Source organism: Microcaecilia unicolor, chromosome 4 (genome assembly GCF_901765095.1).
Source record: "Microcaecilia unicolor chromosome 4, aMicUni1.1, whole genome shotgun sequence".
In the NCBI taxonomy this organism is placed as follows: domain Eukaryota; kingdom Metazoa; phylum Chordata; class Amphibia; order Gymnophiona; family Siphonopidae; genus Microcaecilia; species Microcaecilia unicolor.
Window position 1 is genome coordinate 87,545,073 of NC_044034.1, and position 25,691 is coordinate 87,570,763.

General features: G+C 43.0%; 1 protein-coding gene across 1 annotated transcript in view; it reads left to right on the top strand.

The window, feature by feature from the left end:
• Positions 1-25,691, top strand: part of COG6 (component of oligomeric golgi complex 6) — a 217,686-nt gene that overhangs the window by 170,200 nt on the left and 21,795 nt on the right. The window contains exons 14-18 of the mRNA XM_030200417.1: positions 5,161-5,292; positions 8,607-8,774; positions 10,754-10,861; positions 17,587-17,640; positions 25,285-25,364. Of these exons, the coding sequence (XP_030056277.1) occupies positions 5,161-5,292; positions 8,607-8,774; positions 10,754-10,861; positions 17,587-17,640; positions 25,285-25,364 (542 nt within the window). The remainder of the gene's footprint in view (positions 1-5,160; positions 5,293-8,606; positions 8,775-10,753; positions 10,862-17,586; positions 17,641-25,284; positions 25,365-25,691) is intronic.

Sequence of the window (25,691 nt, forward strand, 5' to 3'; positions counted from 1 at the left end):
CTGCATCCCAACCTCCGGACCCTGGCTCTCACGGCCTGGATGTTGAGAGCGTAGACTTTGCCTCTTTGGGTCTGTCAGAGGGTGTCTCCCACATCTTGCTTGCTTCCAGGAAAGATTCCACTAAGAGGAGTTACTTCTTTCTATGGAGGAGGTTTGCCGTCTGGTGTGACAGCAAGGCCCTAGATCCTCGCTCTTGTCCTACACAGACCCTGCTTGAATACCTTCTGCACTTGTCTGAGTCCGGTCTCAAGACCAACTCTGTAAGGGTTCACCTTAGTGCAATCAGTGCATACCATTACCGTGTGGAAGGTAAGCCGATCTCAGGACAGCCTTTAGTTGTTCGCTTCATGAGAGGTTTGCTTTTGTCAAAGCCCCCTGTCAAGCCTCCTACAGTGTCATGGGATCTCAATGTCGTTCTCACCCAGCTGATGAAACCTCCTTTTGAGCCTCTGAATTCCTGCCATCTGAAGTACTTGACCTGGAAGGTCATTTTCTTGGTGGCAGTTACTTCAGCTCGTAGAGTCAGTGAGCTTCAGGCCCTGGTAGCCCAGGCCCCTTACACCAAATTTCATCATAACAGAGTAGTCCTCCGCACTCACCCTAAGTTTCTGCCAAAGGTTGTGTCGGAGTTCCATCTTAACCAGTCAATTGTCTTGCCAACATTCTTTCCCCGTCCTGATTCCTGCCCTGCTGAACGTCAGCTGCACACATTGGACTGCAAGAGAGCATTGGCCTTCTATCTGGAGCGGACACAGCCCCACAGACAGTCCGCCCAATTGTTTGTTTCTTTTGATCCCAACAGGAGGGGAGTGGCTGTGGGGAAACGCACCATATCCAATTGGCTAGCAGATTGCATTTCCTTCACTTACGCCCAGGCTGGGCTGGCTCTTGAGGGTCATGTCACGGCTCATAATGTTCGAGCCATGGCTGCGTCGGTAGCCCACTTGAAGTCAGCCACTATTGAAGAGATTTGCAAAGCTGCGACGTGGTCATCTGTCCACACATTCACAACTCATTACTGCCTGCAGCAGGATACCCGACGCGACAGTCGGTTCGGGCAGTCAGTGCTTCACAACCTGTTCGGGCTTTAGGATCCAACTCCACCCCCCGAGGGCCCTGTTTGTTCTGTTCCAGGCTGCACTCTCAGTTAGTTGGTAAATTTTTTAGGTCAATCTCAGTAATGTCCTCGCCGTTGCGAGGCCCAATTGACCATGGTTGTTGTTTTGAGTGAGCCTGGGGGCTAGGGATACCCCATCAGTGAGAACAAGCAGCCTGCTTGTCCTCGGAGAAAGCGAATGCTACATACCTGTAGAAGGTATTCTCCGAGGACAGCAGGCTGATTGTTCTCACAAACCCGCCCGCCTCTCCTTTGGAGTTGTGTCTTCCCTTGTCTTTGTCTTGCTATATACGGGACTGACGAACACGAGCCGGTTCGGGCGGGAGGACGGCCGCGCATGCGCGGTGCGCATGGGCGCGCGAGGACTAGCAAAGGCCTTTGCTAGTGAAGTTTCCGATTGGAGGGGCTGCCATGGACGTCGCCCATCAGTGAGAACAATCAGCCTGCTGTCCTCGGAGAATACCTTCTACAGGTATGTAGCATTCGCTTTATGTGACATTGAAGGCATCTCAAAATGTGAGAGGGAGGCAGTGAGAGAAGAATAAGAAACTGGATCCAAGTCTAAAGTTGAGAGGGGGTACATGCTGTCAAAGAGAGAAAGCTTTATCTGAGCTTGTTGATTGTATTGGAGAAGCTGAGGGCAAAGTTATGTGTAGAAAGTTGAGAAGATGAAGGATGTGAAGCCTTGTTACTAAGTCCTTTCAGAAGACCAAAGAGATGTGAAGGATTAGAGTCACAGGAGTAGTTCAGAGACATATCTTTTCTTGGCCAAATTTAGCGCTAAGTTATAGAACCAAGACTGCTCTTCAAAGATGCCATAGTATATGGTTATATTAACCTACAACAATTACTGCTTAACATACCTATAGCACTTCTAGGAATACACAGTGACATACAGATACATAAAATAGAGACAGTCGTTGCTTTGTGGTGCTTACCTTCTTGTTGAGAGAGACAAGAAAAGGTATAATATTCCTGTAATAACATGATAGAGTCAAGATAGGAAGAGTCAGAATTTTTAGGTTCAAAAGCAAGAAGGGTCTCTATCTCTTTTTGTAAAGGATATATGTTGGGGGGGGGGGGGGGTATCTTTTAGTTATTTAATGCATTGTGTCTAACTTAACTTCAGTATGCAGTATCTTTCCTGTCTGTTCAATATGTACCTTTGATATTGTATACTACGTATTGTGATGGAAAGTTGCTTAATAAAAATATTTTTTTTAAAAAAAGCTCCTGCTGCAAATGCTTAAAGAGAGATAAAATTACAGTTTCTACCCAACTGCTAATTGTCTGCCTGCGTTGTTGATAAATGATATTTTTCCCTTATCCATCACGACTGAAAATGGTTTCCATACACATATAACATCCAGATAGTTATCACTTACTTAAAAGAAGAGCTTTTATAACAAAAAGACACTTAAAACATGTTATAACCATGTGAGGGTTTGGTAGATGACTTTGCATGAAAAGCAACAATACATCTTGTATTAACTAATAAATAGTCAATTAAATGGATTCCTATGTCAAGTTGAGGTCTGTAATGTTCCAAATCATGCACAAGTAACAGTTCAGCAGGCCTGGCTGGTGGTCAACAATGTGTAGCCCTATAAATCCAAGAAATAATTTTCATAACAGTAAATCAGGATCACAGGGCAAGCCCACTATTCAGCACTGTTTTACCACCATTGAAGTAAAAGAGGCCATTTTGTAAACAGTCTATCAGAAGAATAGTAACACTAATAGAAAGTCTTATGTCTGTCTTTCTGGGTAGTATCACTTAGAGTTTTTCTTTTCTAATCTCTCTAAGAGTGCTGACTACTCTAGCTCAAGTACCCAAGTAGATTTCAGTTTTGTAACTATGGCTTTGTAGAGGCTAATATATTCTTGCTATTAAAACCTTTATTTTTTTAAGGGTGAACTAGCTAATTAACTAACTAACTAACTAGCCTAGAATGCCAGAAAATAATTAAAATTGTTGCTTTACAACCTTTTGGAGTCCAGTTAGGGCACCAACCCCAGTCCAAGTCCTTGACATAGTAGCAGCTTTGGAATCAGGCAGGGGAAATTATGCTTGGCTCAAGCTGTGTTGGTCCTCTGGACAGTGAACAGTGTAGAGAACCTATAGATAAGAGTCCCAGGGCATTCAAAGGAGTTAGTTCAATCAATGGGTGCTTGGTGAGAGGAGCAGAAAACCAAGACAATGTCCTTGTATGACAGGAAAAAAAAAAATCCTTCAGTGGCAAAGCCTGTGGCCAAAGCACGGTCTTTGTTTCTGCAGGTAATTTTACAACATTTGTGTCCTTATCAGGGTTCTTATATAGAAGGCAGGGTTCTAGAAGTGTCCCTCTGATTGGTTTGGTCAGAGCTCACAGAGTTAGCTGGGTGAATCCTCTTTCAGGAACTAATCACATTCAATCAGAATCAGGTGATGAGAGACTAGCACTAGGAATCACTTATTTACCACTTTTGGACCTTCTCATTGTCAACATAGCTGTTCCAAGGTCTCCTGAGTCAGTCTCAGAGCTCAAAAGGTCTTGAAGTATCTGTATCTCTTTACATACGCAGCAGGGAAGCAAAGAATGATGCCCATTTAATTCTTCACACACAAGCAGCTTCATGGTTCTGTAAAAGTCCAGAGTGCTTTGCAGCAGAGACTTCATAATGATTTGGTCTTGCTTGTCATATGTTCATAAAAGGTTGGCCAATCAGAGATGAGCAAAATTGGACAATTAGGAAGCCCATTCCATGCACATGATGCAACAAGACATACATCGGAACCTGGAGTAAGCATTGGAGGACAAGGCACAGATAGGAGTCATTTCCCTAATGAATGGAGGTCACAAAGAAGGACTTACATAAGTATTGCCACACTGGGACAGACCAAAGGTCCATCAAGCCCAGCATCCTGTTTCCAACAGTGGCCAATCCAGGTCACAAATACCTGGCAAACTCCTGAAAAAGTTAATTACATTTTGTGCTGCTTATCCCAGAAATAAGCAGTGGATTTTCCCAAGTCCATTTAATAATGGTCTATGGACTTTTCCTTTAGGAAGCTGTTCAGACCTTTTTTAAACCCCACTAAGCTAACTGCCTTTACCACATTCTCTGGCAATGAATTCCAGAGTTTAATTGCACGTTGAGTGAAGAAATATTTTCTCCTATTTGTTTTAAATTTACTACTTTGTAGCTTCATCACATGCCCCCCTAGTCCTAGTATTTTTGGAAAGAGTAAGCAAATGATTCATGTCTTCTTAGGAGATAAGAATGGAGTGGTAGTGTAAAGCTAGAATGAATGTAGTTATAGTGTCAAGAAATAGTTTCAAACTGAATACGGAATCAAATAGGGAGCCAATATTGTGTGAAGAGAGAGTATAATATGTTTGTAATGTTGCTGGAGAAAGCTGTATTTTGGATTGACTGTAGAATTCTGTTTTCTTTGGAATAAATATAGTTACCTGTACACTGTAGTACAAATAAGCCGAGAGCTTAGCCGAGATTGGGTGGCAGAGCCAGTGGTGGGAGGTGGGGCTGGTGGTTGGGAGGCGGGGATAGTGCTGGGCAGAATTATACGGTCTGTGCCAGAGCCGGTGGTGGGAGGCGGGACTGGTGGTTTGGAGGCAGGGATGGTGCTGGGCAGACTTATATGGTCTGTGCCAGAGCCGGTGGTGGGAGGGCGGGGCTGGTGGTTGGGAGGCGGGGATAGTGCTGGGCAGACTTATACGGTCTGTGCCAGAGCCGGTGGTGGGAGGCGGGACTGGTGGTTTGGAGGCGGGGATAGTGCTGGGCAGACTTTTACGGTCTGTGCCCTGAAGAGGACAGGTACAAATCAAGGTAGGGTATACACAAAAAGTAGCACATATGAGTTTATCTTGTTGGGCAGACTGGATGGACCGTGCAGGTCTTTTTCTGCCGTCATCTACTATGTTACTATGTAAATATATGGTGAAGTGATACTGGAATATTCTTAATACACTTTGAATTGTTGGTGCTTGCTTAAAATGTGGCAAAAGTTAAAGATAAAAAGCAACCTTTTTTCTTCCTAGGTTGAACTCCCACCATCTGATCTTGGACCAAGTTCTGGCCTGAATCAAACACTTGTATTATTGCGTGAGGTTCTTGCATCCCATGATTCTTCTGTTGTACCTTTGGATGCTCGGCAAGCTGATTTTGCACAGGTGATAAACAAAGGAAAGCAAGTCATACATATCTGTAGATTTTGTGTGCTTTTCAACTTTTGCCTTATTAAAAATTATGTCAACCTCTTGACATCAGTACTGTTTTTAGCTGAGTAGATGCCAGACCCATATACAACCTTCTCCATTGCCCCACAATTTCACCCAGATCAGTTCGCTAGAAGGCAAGTTATCAGCCTTTGGATGGACTTATCCACTGAATTAGCGCTTTCTAGCCTAGAGTTGAAACGAACTCACTCTTAACGATTGGAAACAGATGCAAAGAAAATACAAATATAAAATCAGACAAACCAAAAGAATGCACTACAAAACTATAATAGGACCAAACTACAAGGATACACATAAGCTCTTTTCACTCGTGAACAAACTCCTAAACACTACACCGGTCACTTCTAACAACACAGAAACCCCATCCGCAACCAACTTAGCGAATTACTTCAACGAAAAAATTATAAAACTCAGACGCATGATACCTCCTAATACCACAGACTACACAAGCATCCTTGAATGCCTAGATCCAAAACCTGGGGAATACCCAGCAGATCGCTCATGGACCAACTTCGACATAATCTCAGTAGATGAACTCTCACAATGGCTTAAAAAATATGGCAAGACCCAATGCAAACTAGACATTTGCCCTGTGAGCCTAATAAGAGTCGCCCCTAAACAATTCAAGAAAGACCTTATGGACCAAGTCAACCATAGACCAAAATCGTTTATTCCCCACGAATAAAGGAAACATCCTACTCACTCCTTTGCCAAAAGACGGCAAGAAAAGCAAAATGGACCTAACGAACTATCGACCAGTTGCATCCATTCCGCTTATAACCAAAATAATGGAGGGCATAGTTACAAAACAATTCACTGACTATCTAACCAAACACTCAATTCTACATGAGTCACAATCAGGATTTCGATCAAATCACAGCACCGAAACTTTAATAGTGGCGGCAATGAACTCGTTCAAAAAAACAATTGCTACTGGTAACAGCATACTTGTACTACAATTTGACATGGTGGATCATGGAATACTACTTCATATATTAGAATATTTTGGAATCGGAGGCCCAGTCCTCAAATGATTCGAGGGATTCCTCACCACCAGATCCTACCAAGTAATCACAGACACTGAAAGATCACCTCCATGGACACCAGAATGCGGAGTTCCACAAGGCTCCTCCCTCTCACCAACCATCTTCAACCTAATGATGATACCTCTAGCCAAATTACTAGCCGATCAAAACCTTAACCCTCACATATATGCTGACAATGTCACAATCTACATCCCGTTTAAACACAACCTAAACGAAATCACCAACGAGATCAACCAAAGCTTCAGAACCATGCATAGCTGGGCAGACTCATTCCAGCTAAAACTCAATGCGGAAAAAACTCAATGCCTAGTACTCACCTCACAATACAACACAAACAATTACTCCACTATAACCACACCATACTGCACCCTCCCAATATCAGAAAACCTGAAGATTCTTGGTGTTACCATCGACCGAAACCTTACTCTCGATACCCACGTGAAAAACACGACAAAAAAGATGTTCTACTCGATGTGGAAACTCAAAAGAATCAAACCTTTCTTCCCGAGAAACGTTTTCCGTACTCTGGTCCAGTCCATGGTTATTAGTCACCTGGACTACTGCAACACTCTATATGCTGACTGCAAAGAACAAACTATTAAGAAACTCCAAACAGCCCAAAATACCGCAGCCAGACTCATATTTGGAAAAACCAAATACGAAAGTGTGAAACCCTTAAGAGAAAAACTTCACTGGCTTCCACTCAAGGAACGCATCGAATTCAAGATCTGCACGATTGTACACAAGATCATCAACGCAGATGCCCCACTGTACATGGCCAACCTTGTGGACCTACCGCCCAGAAACGCCAAGAGATCAGCCCGCAAATTCCTCAACCTGAATTTCCCTAGTTGCAAAGGAATTAAATAGAAGCAGGCATACGCCTCTACCTTCTCCTTCAGAAGTACACAGATATGGAACAGGTTACCCCCAGCCCTAAAAACCATAGACAACCCAAATAACTTCTGCAAATCTCTGAAGACACATCTCTTCAATAGAACCTACAAAAACAAACCTTAGACACAAATTCACCTCCCAATCTATCCTACCTAACACCACCCTCTCTAATTCCACATTCTTTTTCTGCATACTTTCAATTGTATCCATTATTCTGTCATGGCTTTGTCATAACAACACTCTGTAAGCCACATTGAGCCTGCAAATAGGTGGGAAAATGTGGGGTACAAATGCAATAAATAATAATAATAATCTATATATATAAAACTCACCCTCAACGTTCTATTTGCACTGACGTCACTGAAGCCAGGTTCATAAGTTCGAAGCTCTGAAGCCACACAAAATCACAGTCTGTGGGCCCCGCCCTCGCGTCAAACGTTATGACGTTGAGGGCGGAGCACATTCTCAGCTCCAACGTTGTACTGCACTGTAGCTCTCGCACAGAGGCTGCAGGGGGTCCGGCGACACACGGAGACACAAAGGGACGGAGGGGAGCCTTGCTAGCGCTCGTTTCATTGCGATTTGAAATGGGCCTTCGTTACTAGTAAATAATAAAAGCAATAAAAATATGTGTTTGGAATGTTAATCTGTATTAAAAGAAAAAAAAGTTAAAAATGATGTGATGGACGCAGGAGAATCCCATATTTTATGTAAACACTACGTTTAGATTAGGCAAGGAATGCATATTATGGCAGGCAAAGTATCAGAACTTGCATTTTCTGAGGGACAGTCAGACTTCTTCTGGGACCCTATCCAGTCTCATTTGATTTTCTGATAACATAAGCTAAAGTAAGCAGGGTATGCATTCTTTCTGATTAACACAAGGTGAGCTTAAGAGTCCTTTTATCATGATCTACTTCACCTTTTTCTAACAAAGGGTATCCTCTGAGGCACATAACATTAAACTTCATTGGTGGAAAAACTATAGATTCTACACAGCTGTAGGTAAGCGTAGGTATTTATTAAAATGTACATACCATGTTCCAGTTAAAACATCTAATACATTTTCACATAAAATTAATATTCACACACAGTGCATAGCTTTCAAAAGTCACATAAAATACAATTTACAGTACCACTGTACAATCATACCTCTGTCTTTTGTCCTTAACCTGCTCTTAACCCCCCCCCCCCCCCATCCGCTTCGGTAAGTAAACTGAATCACTGACAGACAAAATGTGCTACATGTTGCTAGAGGACCATCTCAGCCAAGGAGGTAAAACTTTCATCTGTTCTCATTTCTAGATTCTCTCATGCATCCTGGATCCACTCTTACAGATGTGTACAGTCTCTGCTAGTAATTTAGGAACAGCTGACATGGCAACATACATGGTAAACTCCCTTTACATGATGAAGACAACGTTGGCTCTCTTTGAGTTCACTGACAAACGTCTAGAAATGTTGCAGTTTCAGGTAAATACTTTCAGTGGTTAATAGGCATTAATCCAGTGAAATATAAATTTTCCTGCAAATTCAGAGTTTTCAGATTATTACTGTGATATTCTATATGCCATACTGCTTTCTTTTTCCCAGGGAAAAGGAGGAAATGTTTGCAAATAAAATGAATATATTTAGTAGTACATGAATATTAGAGGTGAATAGATTTCACCATGATATTTATAGATGAATAATAAAGCTATTGCCTATAGCTACTGTCATCCTATCAAAAATTTAAGATAGATTTTAAAAAGTATTTGATAAAACGGGGTTCTAGTTGTCCATTATTACTAGACATATAGGCAATCACTGAGTTCGGCTCTGGTTATGCAGTTGAAGTCAAATCATCTCTTGGAAGGGGCCAGATTCCCCTTCACAGTAATCACAGACCATAAGAATCTCCTTTACCTCCAAGAAGCTTGCAGGCTGAATCCTGCCAGGCTTGGTGGTCGTCTTCTTTGCTTGCTTTGATTTCAAGGTGGTCTTTTGACGTGCAGAGAAGCATGTTCGGGCAGACGTCCCTCTATCGATCCTGCAAGGTATAAGGGACAGGCTGATAAGAAGAGACATCCCATGCTTCTGTTTCATCCCGGGAATTTGGTCTGATTGTCTACACAGAATCTTTGTCTCAAGACCCCATCCGCCTGCCCCACGGCTCATCAGGCTGTATCCCATTATTTGTGGGGTGGGGACTGTGGTTTACCAGTTAAGGCTACCTTCTGGCTTACAGATTCACAGTACATTTCATGTCTCTCTCCTCAAGCCTCTGGTCCTGAATGGGAGAAGAAAGAGACCACCTATACCTTCCACTGCAGTGGTAGACCCAGACAATGAGTTTGAAGTTCGGGATATTCTCGCCTGTAGGTGTTTGCGGGGCAGGCTTCAATATCTTATTGCCTGGAAGGGGTTTGGGCCTGAGGAGAACTCTTGGGAGCCTGTGAATTATGTCCATGCTCTTCAGCTTGTCCGGCGATTTCACCACATTTCCCCTGAAGTCCAAACCGAAGGGGAGGGCGGTTCAGGAGGGGGGGGGGGGGTACTGTCATAGCCCTGCCGTGCCCCTCCACATCGCGAGTTACCTACTTCCTCTGCCACATGCTGGGGTTGGGTTTCACAGTGTTTCCCTGGGTCTCCTCCCATCTCTGCTACTGAGCGTCCTTCCAGTGCGAGGGTCCGCAGTATTCTGGGGCCGCCTAGGGATCTTTGGGTTCCTTTCCCACAGGGAGTGTGCATGGGGCTGCTTCTTTGACCTTCGCTGGCAGTGCTTCCTGGAAGCTCCCGAGATGATAGCGGTCCTCTTAAATAGTACCCAGGGCACCTGACGTCATTTCTTTCTTGCCTTGCAAGAGGTTCCTTGGTATCTTGTTCCAGCTTCCACTTCAGCTTCTGCTCCAGCTTCAGTGTCCTGTTCCAGCTTCTGCTTCTGCTGCAGCTTCAGGATCCTGTTCCAGCTTCAGCGTCCCGCTCCAGCTGTAGCCTCCTGTTTCCGGCTTTCCAATTTCAGCTCCATGCTTTCCTCAAATATCCTCTCCTGTCAGTCTTCATTTGGGTGACTCTCCTACTGCCATTTGTGGCCTATCTAATGCCCCCTGAGTTGGATAGGCAGGTCCAATCCAACTGCGGCAAGGGCTCACCAACCTCAGAGCATCACATTTTTTTCTTCTATTAGTTTTATGTAACATTTATTTCTGATTTTAATTTATTGATTTCATGTTATAACATTGATTTGTAAACTGCTTAGATGTTATTTTTGATAAGCAGTATATAAAGCAATAAAGAACTTAAACTATTGACAAGTGTTTTTCATGCAGTCACATACAGAGCTGTCTTACTCCAGAGTATGTGGTAGCCTGAAAATTGTGCTCCAGAACCTAATGCTGTGATTTTCCAAAATGGTATTGGCCATTACCACATTTGCTGTTGAAATACATTCCTTTTCTTGTCTTGCTTTTCAGATTGAAGCACATTTGGATACACTTATCAATGAACAAGCTTCCTTTGTGTTGACAAGAGCAGGACTGAGTTACATATTTAGCATCATCCAGCAGCACAAACCAGAACAGGTGAGCCCTCTGAAGTTCAACAATCAGCTAACCACAGCAAGCAGTATACAAGTTTGGACCTGAGAGTTATTGCAGTTCCGATAGATTGCCCATTAAATACATTCTATTACTGTCTCTGACCAGGAGAGCTGGTGTGGCAAGAGAGTGAAATTTTGTGAATGTTTGTTGTTATCGTTTGTACGGTGCTCCTAGGTCAATATAATACTTTACAAACATAAGGAGTGAGGCCTAATTGGAGTCTGTCTGAGGAAGCAGTCTATGGAAGAAATAATATGCAAGAGTGTAAGGTTCAGGCTTTAAAAGTGGCCTCAAAGAGGTGTGTTATGCTGGATTCAACACACTGTAGATATTTGGTAGAAACTTTTATAAAGGCCAAAATCACCTAACACATATACATATGGTTTGATGGGACAAAGTCAACATAGATTTAGTCAAGAGAAGTCTTGCTTCACCAGTCTGCTACATTTCTTTGAAGATGGGAATGTATCTGGATTTTTAGAGCGCATTTGACAAAGTGCCTCATGAAAGACTACTGAGGAAATTAAAAAGCCATGCAATAAGAAGCAATGTCTTAGCACTGATTGGGAACCGGTTAAAAGATAGAAAACAGAAAGTATGGTTAAATGTCCAGTTTCCTCAATAGAGGAAGGTAAATAGTGGAGTACCCTGGGGTTCTATATAAATCATCCATAAATGTGAACAGTGATAGCCAGATGCACTAAACTTAACAAGCCAGCAATGTGATTTTTAAACTGGTTCTAGTCAGTTTAGCATGCAAGTAGTAAACCGGGACATGCACAAAAGGGTTCTCTGAGCCTTTTTCCTGTCATGGTAGCAGCTAATGAAAACGGAATGCAGATTAGCTAATTACTATTATAATGTGAATGCGATGCGATGCGCTACCGTTTCCGACCCCATGCACAAAAGCAGTCCCTACCTTTACTGTGGAAATTTTAACGGGAGGTGTGGACCTGCCGGTTCTTCATTATCGCAAGCAGGAGAAGGGGAGAAGCAAGCAGGGAAGATGACGCACACACAAAAAAATAAAAAGTATACCAGCTTACATGCAGCTTCTTTACATGTATGAAAGCCGTACCATATGTTTCTTTTTCAAGTTATATTTTACTGGCAAGAAATTGGGGGGGGGGGGGGGGGGCGGGCAGTACCAAAATGAAAAGTATAAAAGTAATGGTGACTTACTAAAAATGCAAGGAAGACAAGGGTCCATCAAAGAAACAACATCTGTGAGACACGGGCTTGGTTCCACCACCCCCGTTCCTGCTGCTTCCTTCTATTGGCTGGCTGACATCCTAGAACGCCCATCTCCCTGATGATGGACTCTTATTGGCTGGCTGCTGTCCCAACTCCTCCTCCCTGCAGGGCTTTCCTGATGACATCACTTTAGAGCTGTGAACTGATTGGATCCGAACTTCCTGGGGTCCCCCTCCACAGAGAGGGGCTAAACCAATCGGACAGCATCAGCTTGGTATGTCCCTCCCACTCATTACTGGAGGGGGACCCCAGGAAGTTCAGATCCAGTCAGTTCACAGCTCTAAACTGATGTCATCAGGGAAGTCCTGCATGGAGGAGGAGGTGGGACAGCAGCCAGCCAATGAGAGTCCATCTTCAGGGAGATGGTTGTTCTAGGATGTCAGCCAGCCAATAGAAGGAAGGAGCAGGAACAGCTGGGGGTGGAACCAAGCCGTGATGCTGCTGATTCCTCACAGAAGAGCGGAGAGCAGCAGAGAGGTTTTTCCTCACTTTTCCCCAGCAGCAGGAGGCAGGGAGCTGCAATACAGGTATGCCCATGAGTGGAGGAGTAGCCTAGTGGTTAGTGCAGTGGACTTTGATCCTAGGGAACTGAGTTCGATTCCCACTGCAGCTCCTTGTGACTCTGGGCAAGTCACTTAACCCTCCATTGCCCCTTATATAAAATAAGTGCCTGGATATATGTAAACCGCTTTGAATGTAGTTGCAAAAACCTCAGAAAGGCAGTCCCATTTCCCATTCCCATCCAAAAAAAAGCGCTTTTGTGTTTACAAAAAAAAAAAAATCTACTGCTAAGCTGCGTGTATGAGAGCCGTCTGTAGCATGCGCAGAGCAGCCACGCATAGCAATTGACTGTTCTGCGCATGCTCAGCTCACCGACTTGCTTCCCCCATATCGCATGCAAATGAGCTGGGTCGCAAAAGCAACGAGCAGCTCATTTGCATGCAATTTTCTTTTTGAATCCCTGTGTGTTTCTAAATCGGTAAATTTTTACCGATTTGGAAACGCAGACGGATCCTAAACGGGACCTTTGTGCATCTGGCTCTGAGTGAGATCATCCACTTTACAGATGACAACAAATTATTCAGAGTTGTGAAATCCCATGTGAATTGTGAGAAATTGCAGGAGGACCTTACAAAACTGGGAGACTGATCATCGTCTACTCTGTGTGTAACAGTGGCCAATGTTAGGAATTATTAGCAAAGGCAGTGGCGTTCCTAGCTTGGATTGCACCCAGGGCGGATCGCCGATGCACCCCCCCCCCCCCCCCCCCCGCCTGCGAAATTACACCCCCCCCCCCCCGGCAAAATGACACCCCCCCCCCGGGTGCACGCTGCTGGGGGGGGGGGGGTGCCACGGCACGCACCTGTGGGCTCCGACTTCGCTAACTTCCCTCGTTTGCTGCAGCTCCTTCTGCCCCGGAACAGGAAGTAACCTGTTCCGGGGCAGAGGGAGCTGTAGCGAACGAGGAAAGTTAGCAAAGTCGGAGCCCACAGGCGCGCGCCATGGCACCCCCCAGCGGCGTGCACCCGGGGCGGACCGCCCCCACTTTGGTACACCACTGAGCAAAGGAATAGAGAATAAGACAATATCATAATGCCTCTGTATTGCTCTAGGGACTACACTTTGAGAATTGTGTGTAGTTCTGGTCACCGTATGTTAAATAGACATAGGGGAAAGAAATGGTACAGAGAAAGGTGACTAAAATGATAAAAGGGATAGGACAACTCCAATGAAGAAAGGCAAAAGAAGTTAGAGCTCCTCAGCTTGGAGAAGAGAAGGAAGGTTTATTTTATTTATTTATTTTAAATATTTATGGTCTGCCTAAAACCTAGATGGTTTTACAGAAGAACATACACAATAAAAACATATTCTTCACTATAAAATCCTGAGTGAAGTGAGATGAGTAAATGCAAATCAGTTGTGCACTCTTTCAGAAAAATATAAAAACTAGGTGACATGCCATGAAGTTACAAAGTAATACATTTAAAACAGGAGAAAATTATTGTTCTCTCAATATATAGTTAAGCTTTGGAACTCATTGCTGGAGGATGTGATAAAAGCAATTAATAAAAAAAAAGGTTTGAAGAAATTCCTGGAGAAAAAGTCAACATAGACTTTTATTAAGATAGATCTGGGGGAAAGCCGTTGCTTATCTCTGGGGTTTAGTAGAATAGACTCTATCTACTTTTTGGGATCTTGCCAGGCACTTGTGAACTGGATTAGCCACTGCTTGGAAACAAGATAACTGGCCTTGATGGACCTTTGGTCTGACTCAGTAAAGGGTTGTATGTAATACAGCTGCTGGACAGATAGGTTTGTAGTTCTTATAGTATCTTTCCTTTAAAAATAATCATGTTTTTTGATGATTCAGATATTGCCATGGCTTTTTTCTAATTAGCTTTCATCAGGAACAAATGATCCTTAAGTACTTTGAAACCAGATATACTATTCAGTATTTGTTTCAGCCACATAGTGAGGCATGAGCATAAAATTTAGTTTGATTAAAGAAACAATATATTACAAAACAATTCTCAGTTCTGATTTAATCTGTTCTGGTTTTAAAACATTGAGAGGCCACTTTGAAACAGATTTCTTTGGGTAAAAAGTGTCTTATCTGCATTTTGCTGTCTGAAAATTGTCCTCATTCAGCTAAGCACATTCTTCTGTAATGCTTACAACTAGGCAAATTGAGAGGAGGCCTTCCTAGGGGAGAAAAAGTGCACATGTGGACCTCAAAATGAAACTTGCTCAAAGGGTTAGGTGCAAGTGACCATGCAAACAACATTCCACTGTAGTTTCCAAGGAAAAATAACTGTCATGATTTTGCTATAAGAATTAGTGCAAAGCCTGCACAGTAAAATTGCCTCCTGAAGCAGAAAAGAACCCAAAAAAGGCAGGCTCTAAAAGGGATGTGTTTTATTGTCATCCATTATTTTATGCGTTTTAACTTGGCTTGTTATTTTTCCATCATGTTTTCCCTTAAAAATAACTGATTGATTGCTTCTGCTTCTATTTTTACTCTGTTCAGCCTATCCGCAATGTTATTTTACTTGTCTCCTCATCTTTTCTGTTTAATTGGTTTGTTCTTGTCGCGTTCTCGAGGGCCTAGGCATTCTGTCAGGTCCTCGAGGCAGGACTGGAGTTCATGAGCCCTTGGGCCACTGCCGAGGAGCGGCAGGCAAGACCACCTTGGGACTGGAAACACAGAAGAGCAGTACTGGAACTCTGGACTGGAGTAGTACAAGGCAGGCAACTAGAACAGATGAGACAGGAACAGCTTCACCTGCACCTAGCCACCGTTCCTCCGGAGTTGAGCTCCGAAGTGCAGGCCGGCAGGACTTGCAGGATAAGGCAGGAACTGAAGATCCAGAGGACCCACCCTGGGTCTGGGATACACGAAGGCGACAGGGCATGGAACTAGACTCAGACAGTGTGCTGCTGCACAGCCACTAGCAAGACCCAGAAGACAGACCAAGGAACACAAGGCGTACAGAAGCTAGCAGGAGCAAGGACTAGGGCAGCAACACACTAGGCAGAACGGGGATCCGGGAATACCCACAGGGTAAACCCTCTAGCTAGGTGGAGACAGGATACAGGAATAATCACCCAGGAAAACACACTAGCCAGACAGATACAGGATTCAGGATATACAAGCAGGGTAGGCACACAGACTAGGCAACGCAGGGTTCAGGGTAAAGAGAGCAAACCAGGAAGAACAGGCCAAGGGTCTGAAGCCACAGCCGTTCCACACACTGACTGGGGAACCCACAAAGGCTGAGGCTTCGCATACAGAAAGAGAACAAACCCGGACAAAGGCTTCACCCCAACCCAGGGTAAGCCAGGAACAGAGGCTTCACCCCAACACAGGGTAAGCCAGGAACAGAGGCTTCACCCCAATACAGGGTAAGCCTGGAGCAGAGGCTTCACCCCAAACACAGGGTAAGCCAGGAACAGAGGCTTCACCCCAAACACAGGGTAAGCCAGGAAGGACCCGCAGTCCACAGACAGACAGTGGCAGGGAAGACCCCCCACAGAAGGACAACAGAGACACAGAAAGAAACTGGGCTGGAACCCAGAGAGAGGCTAAGCAGTAGTGCAGCAGACACTTACTAACCTGACCTGGCCTAAGAGCATAACACTTATGCAAAGGCCCTGACTGCAAGCACAGCACTTCCTTATGAAGGCTCTCACTGATGAGTCACCAGCAGTAGGACAGAAGCAGGAAGTACAGTGACCCCAAAGAGAAGCTTGACACACATAGGAAGTGAGCCCACAGGAAAGACAAGCAGGAGCCATCTTGGAAGCTGGCACAGAGCCGGTGGCAGCCATCTTAGATGCTGGCTCCCTAGAGAGGCATAGCCCACACAGGTGAGGTCTAGTGAAGCAATCAGCACAGAGACTAGAGACAAGACAAACACAAACACAGACAGAAGCCAGCAGAGCCGCTGACCCCCAGAAAGAAGGTAAGGCTGAGGGTGGTCACGGCCACAGATGTGACAGTTCTCTTATTCCATTTTACAGGAGGAGAGACATGGTTGCAATATAGGCAAAGTTTGCATATAAATGCAAAGCTTACCAGCAATATTATTTAAATTTGGATTTAAAAAATTATTCTTAGAAGTATTAGAAGTATTTTTCTACTGATTCTGAGAAATGCAGGAGTGAAAGAGTTATGTAAATAACTTAGGGGCCCTTTTACTCTTTATGTGACATTAACATGGGAAACACAAAACACATTACTGTGTTTTGTAGTATTTTGCTTGTTTTAACTATTTTTAAATAATATTTTTGTGGAGGAGTGGCTTTCCTGCGCTATCCGGCTAGTGTTTTGATTTGCATGAACTAACCGGATAAAGCAGACTTAATGGGGCAGCTCTTTCGTGCTTCCACGTTAATTTTTTTTTGCAGGCCTCGCATGACGGTGACAAGACTGGCGAACAACCTACAAATTAAAAAAAAAAAATAAGTGAAAAGCTCTAAAAGGTGGGCTTGGTGTGCAGCAAAGTCCCATGTTAGAACACAGTAAGCCCAGATTTCAGCACACTTTTGTAAAAGGGCCTCTTAGTGGGGTAGAGTCTGAATAAGAGGAATTACCACTGTTTTAACTGCCCCAAACACTTATCCAGCACTTGCTATAACATAACCCCCAAATTAAACCTTCTAGTGTCTTTCGCTGCTATCCGAGAACTCAGTAACTGGTCCTTAACAAGAAATTTCCTAATTCCTCAGCAATGAATGCAATATAACTGTGCAGTGACATGTTTGTTTATGGGGGGGGGGGGGGGGGGCTGTTTTTCACTTGTTAGAGCATATACAGTAAGTTGACCTTCCTTTATTTTAACCATGGAATTTTTCTTGTAGTACTACTCTTTAATGTGCTTTTTTTTCCCCCTAAAATGAAATACAAAGAATTTTGTGTTTTTGGTGTTCATATTTATTTTTAAATTTCCTAGGGTCCCCTGGCAAACCTACCCAGCATGGATTCAGTGTCACTGAAGGCTGCAGTGGTAGGTGCTTTCTTTTTTAAAACAAAATTTGTACAGTCAAATGAATTTGAATAGATCTTGGCATAGATAAGGACCCCTTAGACCACCCAGTTTGCCCACTTGAGCCTGCCTATTATCACAGGTTTTAACTTGATCTGTGGTTTACTCCCTTCTCACAGGAGGCAGTGTTTGCAAATCGGTTAGAGGCCCTTTTACAAAGGTATGCTGAAAAGTGGTCTGCGGTAGTGAAGACACTTGTTTTGGGCACACACAGAGTCATTTTTCAGCGCACCTGTAAAAAATGCCCTTTTTTTGTTTTTGCCGAAAATAGATGTGCGGCAAAATGAAAATTGCTGCATGTCCATTTTGTGTCTGAGACTTTACCGCCAGCCATTGACTTAGCGGTAAGGTCTCACATGGTAACTGGGTGGTAATGTTCTTCACACATAAAATGCAGATTACCTCCCGATTACTGCCCGGGTGCCAGAAAATAAAAATATTCTCTGGTGTACATAGTGGCCACGCATCAAGAATGAAATTACCGCAAGGGCCATGTGGTAGCTGAGCGGTAACTCAAAATTGACGCACATTGGGTGCATGTAGGTGCCTATGCAGTTTAGTAAAAGGGCCTCCTAGTTTTGTGCATACCTTGACAGTAATGAACCTCACTTCTAAGCCAGGATATGTGGAGTATGATCTCAGTTTCTTAAATTTGCTGCTGATGTTCACTATAGTACTTGCATTATGTCAGTGAGCTTTCTGCTGAAGTTCATAAGATGTAACATGTATAGGCAACCTATCTGTTCTCACTGCTATTGAAATCGGTGAATCTGTGGGCTATGGGAAGGCAGAGAGGTGGATTTGAGAAAGACAGGGGAAATGCTGGAGAGGAGGGAGAAAGGGAGCAATGTTGGATCTGGAAGTGAAGGGGAGGGAGAGAGAGGGAGCAATGTGGGACCTAGCTTTGACTTATACTTTGGGTCACAACGTTTTGGGTCATTTTTAGTCCTAAAACTACCCTTGACTTACATGAGTATACAGAGGTGGCCCAAGACAATCTGCTGCCTGAGGCAGAAAATGAGCTGCCACCCTGGCTCCTCTGCTGCCGCTCCCCTGCCCTTCCTTTCTGTCTCCTCCCCAACCCAAACCCTTTCCCCAAAATTACCTTTTCTATTCTTTTCTTGTTTTTCAAAAGAAGGTGACAGCTGCCCAGTTCTGGCTCCTTCTCTCTACTATTAGTCCAGTATCATATCCTATGGTATAGCCAATCATACAGTTTGCTTTGGCCCTTTGTATATATACGAAAACATATTTTGAAAATGGAATATATATCAAAAAGTTATCGGATTGCTTCTAGAGATTATAAATTGACATGCAGATGACTACGTGCGCCTAAAGACCTCCAAATGACCAGTTTCTTGATTTAGGTTCTCCAAGTTATTTTGTTATGATTATTATAATATAGCAGTTAACCTTTTAGTTTGGTACAGATTAGTCACATCAGAACCAGAAAATGATAGCAAATTCTACTTTAACACGATGAAATAATACAGGCGGAAAAAGTGCAGGTCATTGGTTGTTGGCATCGTAACCTGCTGCTAGAGAATTTGATATACCAAGCATGAATACTTAATACAATATTAAATCTCCAGCACTTGATAAACAAATTTGCCTACAAGAACAGTGCATGAATCATATGAAGGTAATGAACAATCTCTTTGAAGACCTTAATCATTGAAAATTAGTGCCATACATATAAATTGGAGGCAGTTACCATTTTTAGAGGACAGTTTTAAAAGCCATTGCTGCTCGTAAAGCAGTGCTCTGTGTGCAGAAATGGATGATTATAAAAATTGTATGTCTGATATACCAGCAAATGTATGTACATCCAGCCTGTAAATTCATAACTTTACTCAAACTGAGCAGAAATGTTCCCAGAGGTGGGGTTGGGCCATCTTGAACGTTTAGTTTATAAAGTCAGTGAAAAGTCCTCCCAGGGTTAGCTTCTTTCCTAACCCCAAACATGGGATGCAGCAGATTAGATATCTTTTTCTCTAACCCAGGCCCACTCAGGTTCAAAAACTCCAGGAAAAAGACTTCCTACCTTGGCAGTCTTTTATCCTCTCACAAGAGTAGTGGAAGCATGTGTGGAGGGCAATTTCCTTCTTCTCTCAGGCCTATCTTCAGACACTGCAGTTCTTCCTGAGAACCCCCTGGAAGATCCTTCCTCCCTGTTCTATTCCTCCTGTAGGGAACCTAACTTGCTCGCAGTCTAAGCCCTGCCCTCCTGGCTGAGCCGGCCAGTTGTACCTGCTTGAGCCATTCCCTTTCTACTATATACCAAAGTCTCTAGCTTCTTAAGGTTCCTTATTTTATGCATATAACTACGTGCATGCTATAAATTCTTTTTGCAAAACGTTTTGGCCCCCAAGCGTTATCTGCTGGATTCTATATATCGCGCTTAGCGTTCTGCGCCCAAAATCCAAGCTTATTCTATAACAATGCACGTAACTTTAATTGGTTTAATAAGCCAGTCAGCCTCACTGGCCTCCCACTGAACCACCTATCCCCCCTTCAATCCGTTCAGAACTCTGCTGCACGTCTTATATACCGCCAAAACCGGTATACTCGTATCACCCCTCTCCTCAGGTCACTTCACTGGCTTCCGATCAGATACCGCATTCAGTTCAAGCTTCTACTTCTTACCTACAAATGCACTCGGTCTGCAGCCCCTCACTACCTCTCTACCCTCATCTCCCCTTACGTTCCCACCCGTAACCTCCGCTCACAGGACAAATGCCTCCTCTCAGTACCCTTCTCCACCACCGCCAATTCCAGACTCCGCCCATTCTGCCTCGCCTCACCCTATGCCTGGAATAGACTTCCTGAGCCCCTGCGCCAAGCCCCCTCCCTACCCATCTTCAAAGCCTTACTCAAAGCCCACCTCTTCAATGTTGCTTTCGACACCTAACCTCTATACCTTCAAGTAACCTAGACTACCCCAATTTAATGACCCCTACTTAACTAACTGTATATTTGTCCTTTAGATTGTAAGCTCATTGAGCAGGGACTGTCTTTCTATGTTAAATTGTACAGCGCTGTGTAACCCTAGTAGCGCTTTAGAAATGTTAAATAGTAGTAAATAGTAGTATTTAACAAGCAATAATGAGCATTAGTTGGCAATAATTAGAATTTATGTGCATAACTCGCTAAGCGTATGCTGTAAATCACTGCGCCTAAATTCTAATGCGCACATCCAAAAAGGAGTGTGGTTATGGGTTGGGCATTTCATGGGCATGCCCAAATTCACGTGCATTGTTATAGAATATGACCCAGTCTGCATAAATCTATGAATAGGGATTTATGCCATGTTTGCGTTGGTGTAAATAAATGCGTGTAGTTTTAGGCGCTGGGATATCAACTAAGTTTATTTTATATATCGCACCTAAATCTTGTAGAATATGCTTAGGCGAAAATCATTTCTGCATGGTTGTTCCAGGCACCATATACAGTGGTGGAAATAAGTATTTGATCCCTTGCTGATTTTGTAAGTTTGCCCACTGACAAAGACATGAGCAGCCCATAATTGAAGGGTAGGTTATTAGTAACAGTGAGAGATAGCACATCACAAATTAAATCCGGAAAATCACATTGTGGAAAGTATATGAATTTATTTGCATTCTGCAGAGGGAAATAAGTATTTAATCCCTCTGGCAAACAAGACCTAATACTTGGTGGCAAAACCCTTGTTGGCAAGCACAGCGGTCAGACGTCTTCTGTAGTTGATGATGAGGTTTGCACACATGTCAGGAGGAATTTTGGTCCACTCCTCTTTGCAGATCATCTCTAAATCATTAAGAGTTCTGGGCTGTCGCTTGGCAACTCGCAGCTTCAGCTCCCTCCATAAGTTTTCAATGGGATTAAGGTCTGGTGACTGGCTAGGCCACTCCATGACCCTAATGTGCTTCTTCCTGAGCCACTCCTTTGTTGCCTTGGCTGTATGTTTTGGGTCATTGTCGTGCTGGAAGACCCAGCCACGACCCATTTTTAAGGCCCTGGCGGAGGGAAGGAGGTTGTCACTCAGAATTGTACTGTACATGGCCCCATCCATTCTCCCATTGATGCGGTGAAGTAGTCCTGTGCCCTTAGCAGAGAAACACCCCCAAAACATAACATTTCCACCTCCATGCTTGACAGTGGGGACGGTGTTCTTTGGGTCATAGGCAGCATTTCTCTTCCTCCAAACACGGCGAGTTGAGTTCATGCCAAAGAGCTCAATTTTTGTCTCATCTGACCACAGCACCTTCTCCCAATCACTCTCGGCATCATCCAGGTGTTCACTGGCAAACTTCAGACGGGCCGTCACATGTGCCTTCCGGAGCAGGGGGACCTTGCGGGCACTGCAGGATTGCAATCCGTTATGTCGTAATGTGTTACCAATGGTTTTCGTGGTGACAGTGGTCCCAGCTGCCTTGAGATCATTGACAAGTTCCCCCCTTGTAGTTGTAGGCTGATTTCTAACCTTCCTCATGATCAAGGATACCCCACGAGGTGAGATTTTGCGTGGAGCCCCAGATCTTTGTCGATTGACAGTCATTTTGTACTTCTTCCATTTTCTTACTATGGCACCAACAGTTGTCTCCTTCTCGCCCAGCGTCTTACTGATGGTTTTGTAGCCCATTCCAGCCTTGTGCAGGTGTATGATCTTGTCCCTGACATCCTTAGACAGCTCCTTGCTCTTGGCCATTTTGTAGAGGTTAGAGTCTGACTGATTCACTGAGTCTGTGGACAGGTGTCTTTCATACAGGTGACCATTGCCGACAGCTGTCTGTCATGCAGGTAACGAGTTGATTTGGAGCATCTACCTGGTCTGTAGGGGCCAGATCTCTTACTAGTTGGTGGGGGATCAAATACTTATTTCCACCACTGTATATAATTTCCCTCTGTGTGGGCGCGTTATATCTTTATTTATTTATTTATTTATTTATTTTTACTGGTTACATTCATCACTCAAAGAACAATGGAAGCAGGTTTGTTCATTATGATGACACAATTTTATTGATAAACTTTAATAATATAACAAACGTCTGCCTTATTCTATAGCTAACTAGAATTACTGGCAAGTGTTTTTTCTAATATTGAATGTTACTTGGCATAACTGCCTGCGACTAAATTTAGTCTCGTGGACGGGCGCTTGGTGTATTCTATTAATCATGCAGAAATTTAGGCTTATTCTATAAAGTACACTTGAATTTAGGCATACTTTATAGAATACACCTAGGCGTATTTCGTTTCAGCTCTGGTTTTTTTTAGGGTGATATATAGAATCTAGTCCTATATGCATGGGCTTGCTATATGTGTGCTTTTATTACTCTAATGTATCATTTCTGCATGATCTGTGTATGTGCTTGTTATGTATGTGGGCATATTATTTACATGAAAAGAAGAGAAGTAGCCTAATGGTTAGTGTAGTGGCCTGAGAACCAGGGTTCAATTCCCACTGCAACTCTTTGTGACTCTGGGCAAGTCACTTAAAACCTCCATTGTCCCAAGTATAAAATCAGTACCTGTATATAATATGTAAACCACTTTGATTGTAACCACAGAAAGTATATCAATGACTATCCCTTAGTGAATTTTAATGATACTTTTAACTATATGCCTTATTTGCATTCATTAAAATCTGTCATTAGAACATGTGATTAGCATAGCATAGTCATTTCAACAGCAGCCAATCCAGGTCACAAGTACCTGACAAGGTCCCAGAACAGTAAAACAGATTATATGCTGCTTATCATAGAAATAAGCAGCGGATTTTCCCAAGTCCATCTTAATAATGGCTTATGGACTTTCTTTTAGAAAATTATACAAACCTTTTATAAACCCTGCTAAGCTAATTGCTTTTACCACATTCTCTGGCAACAAATTCAAGAGTTTAATTACACGTTGAGTGAAGAAATATTTTCTTTGGTTTGTTTTAAATTTACTTAGTAGTTTTATTGCTTGACCCGTAGTACTAGTATTTTTGGAAAGGGTAAACAAGCAATTCATGTCTACCTATTCCACTCAATTCAATGTTTTATAGACCTCTATCATAACTTCATTCAGCCATCTCTTCTCCAAGCTGAAGAGCCCTAGCCACTTCAGCCTTTCCTCATAGGGAAGTAGTCTCATCCCCTTTATTATTTTTACCTCCCTTCTCTGTACCTTTTCTAATTCCACTATATCCTTTTTGAGGTGCAGTGACTAGAATTGCACACAGTATTCGAGGTCATACCATAGAGCAATACAAAAGCATTATAACATTCTTGTTTTTGTTTTCCATTCTTTTCCGAATAATTCCTAACATTCTATTTGCTTTCTTAGCCCCCCACTGCATACTGAGCAAAGGGTTTCAATGTATTGTCCACGATGATACCTAAAAACTTTTCATGGGCAGTGACTTCTAATGTGAAACCTTGCATACATAGATGTATTTTTGGTTCGTCTTTCCCACATCCATCACTTTGAACTTGCTCAACAATAAACGGCATCTGCCATTTGGCTGCCCAGTCTCTCAGTTTTGTAATGTCCTTGGGCAATTTTTGACAATCCTCTTCTGATCTATCAACTTTGAATAAACTTTTTGCCATGAGCAAATTTAATTACCTCACTAATTATTCCCATCTCTGGATCATATATAAATATGTTAAAAAGCCGCAGTCCCAGCACAAACCCCTGGGGAGCCCCACTATCTACCCTTCTCCATTGAGAATACTGACCATTTAACCCTATTCTCTGTTTCTATCTTTTAACCAGTTTTTAATTCACAATAGGACATTACATCCTATCCCATGACTTTCTAATTTCCTCAGGAGTCTTTCATGAGATACTTTGTCAAATGTACACAATACACAATATTGACCAGCTCACCTTTATCCACATGTTTATTCACCCCTTCAAGGAAATGTAATAGATTGGTGAGGCATTCCCTTGACTAAATCCATGTGGGTTCTCATTAGTCCATGCTTATGAATATGCTCTGTAATTTTGTTCTTTATAATAGTCTCTAACCTTTTGCCCAGCACCCTCGTCAATCTCACCGGTCTGTAATTTCCTGGATTACCTCTGGAGCCCTTTCTAAAATTAGTATTACATTAGCCACCCTCAATCTTCCGGTACTATATACTTGATTTTAAAGATAAATTACTTATTACTAACAATAGCTCTGCAATTTATTTTTCAATTCTATCAGTACTCTGGGAGGTATACCATCTAGTCCAGGTGATTTGCCACCCTTCAATTTGTCAAATTGCCCCTTTACATCTTCCAGGTTTACAGAGATTTGTTTCTGTTTCTCTGATAGCAGTTGAATATTGCTGGCTATGTATACAGTTGAGCAGAATGCCTTCACTTTGCCCCAACACAATCCAGATAGTGCCAGGCCAGTCTGTCAAGGTTTTCAGTGACACTGTCTTTATAGTGCCACTGAAAATTCACAGATAGGGATTTGCTTGTTCAACCACTCCCACAGCCACTGTACTGATATATCCTCTTGAATATCCAATCCAAATAAATGTAGGGACATGTGCAAAGTATACAGCTTATATAGAAATGTAAAGTTTTTATAGACATACACTAATAGACAGCTGTGGTTCTAGATTTTTAATTTTTGCTCTGTTCAAGGTCCAGTTTGATCGATACTTGGCTGCTCCTGACAACCTGTTGATGCCACAGTTGAATTTTTTCCTGAGTGCAACAGTAAAGTAAGTATTACAGGTTTGTCACATTGTTAATGGTACATGAAAACAAGTTGCAATGAATGATTAGGATAATTTTGATAACAGCCTTTAGTCTTGCAGGTATAATAAAAGGAAATAAAGTGAATAAAATAATTAAAAGACCCTTATCCTTTTTTCTTAATGCTTGGCTTGATCAATACCTGACAAAGTGAGTTCTCTTTTTTTTTTTTTATTACACATGAGAACAGTGGCATAGCCACAGGGGAGGCCTGGGCCCCCACCCTCCAAGTTGGGTTTGGGCCCCCCCCTAAAATTGAGGCGCTGTCTTCTGCTTTGACTGGTAGGGGTTTC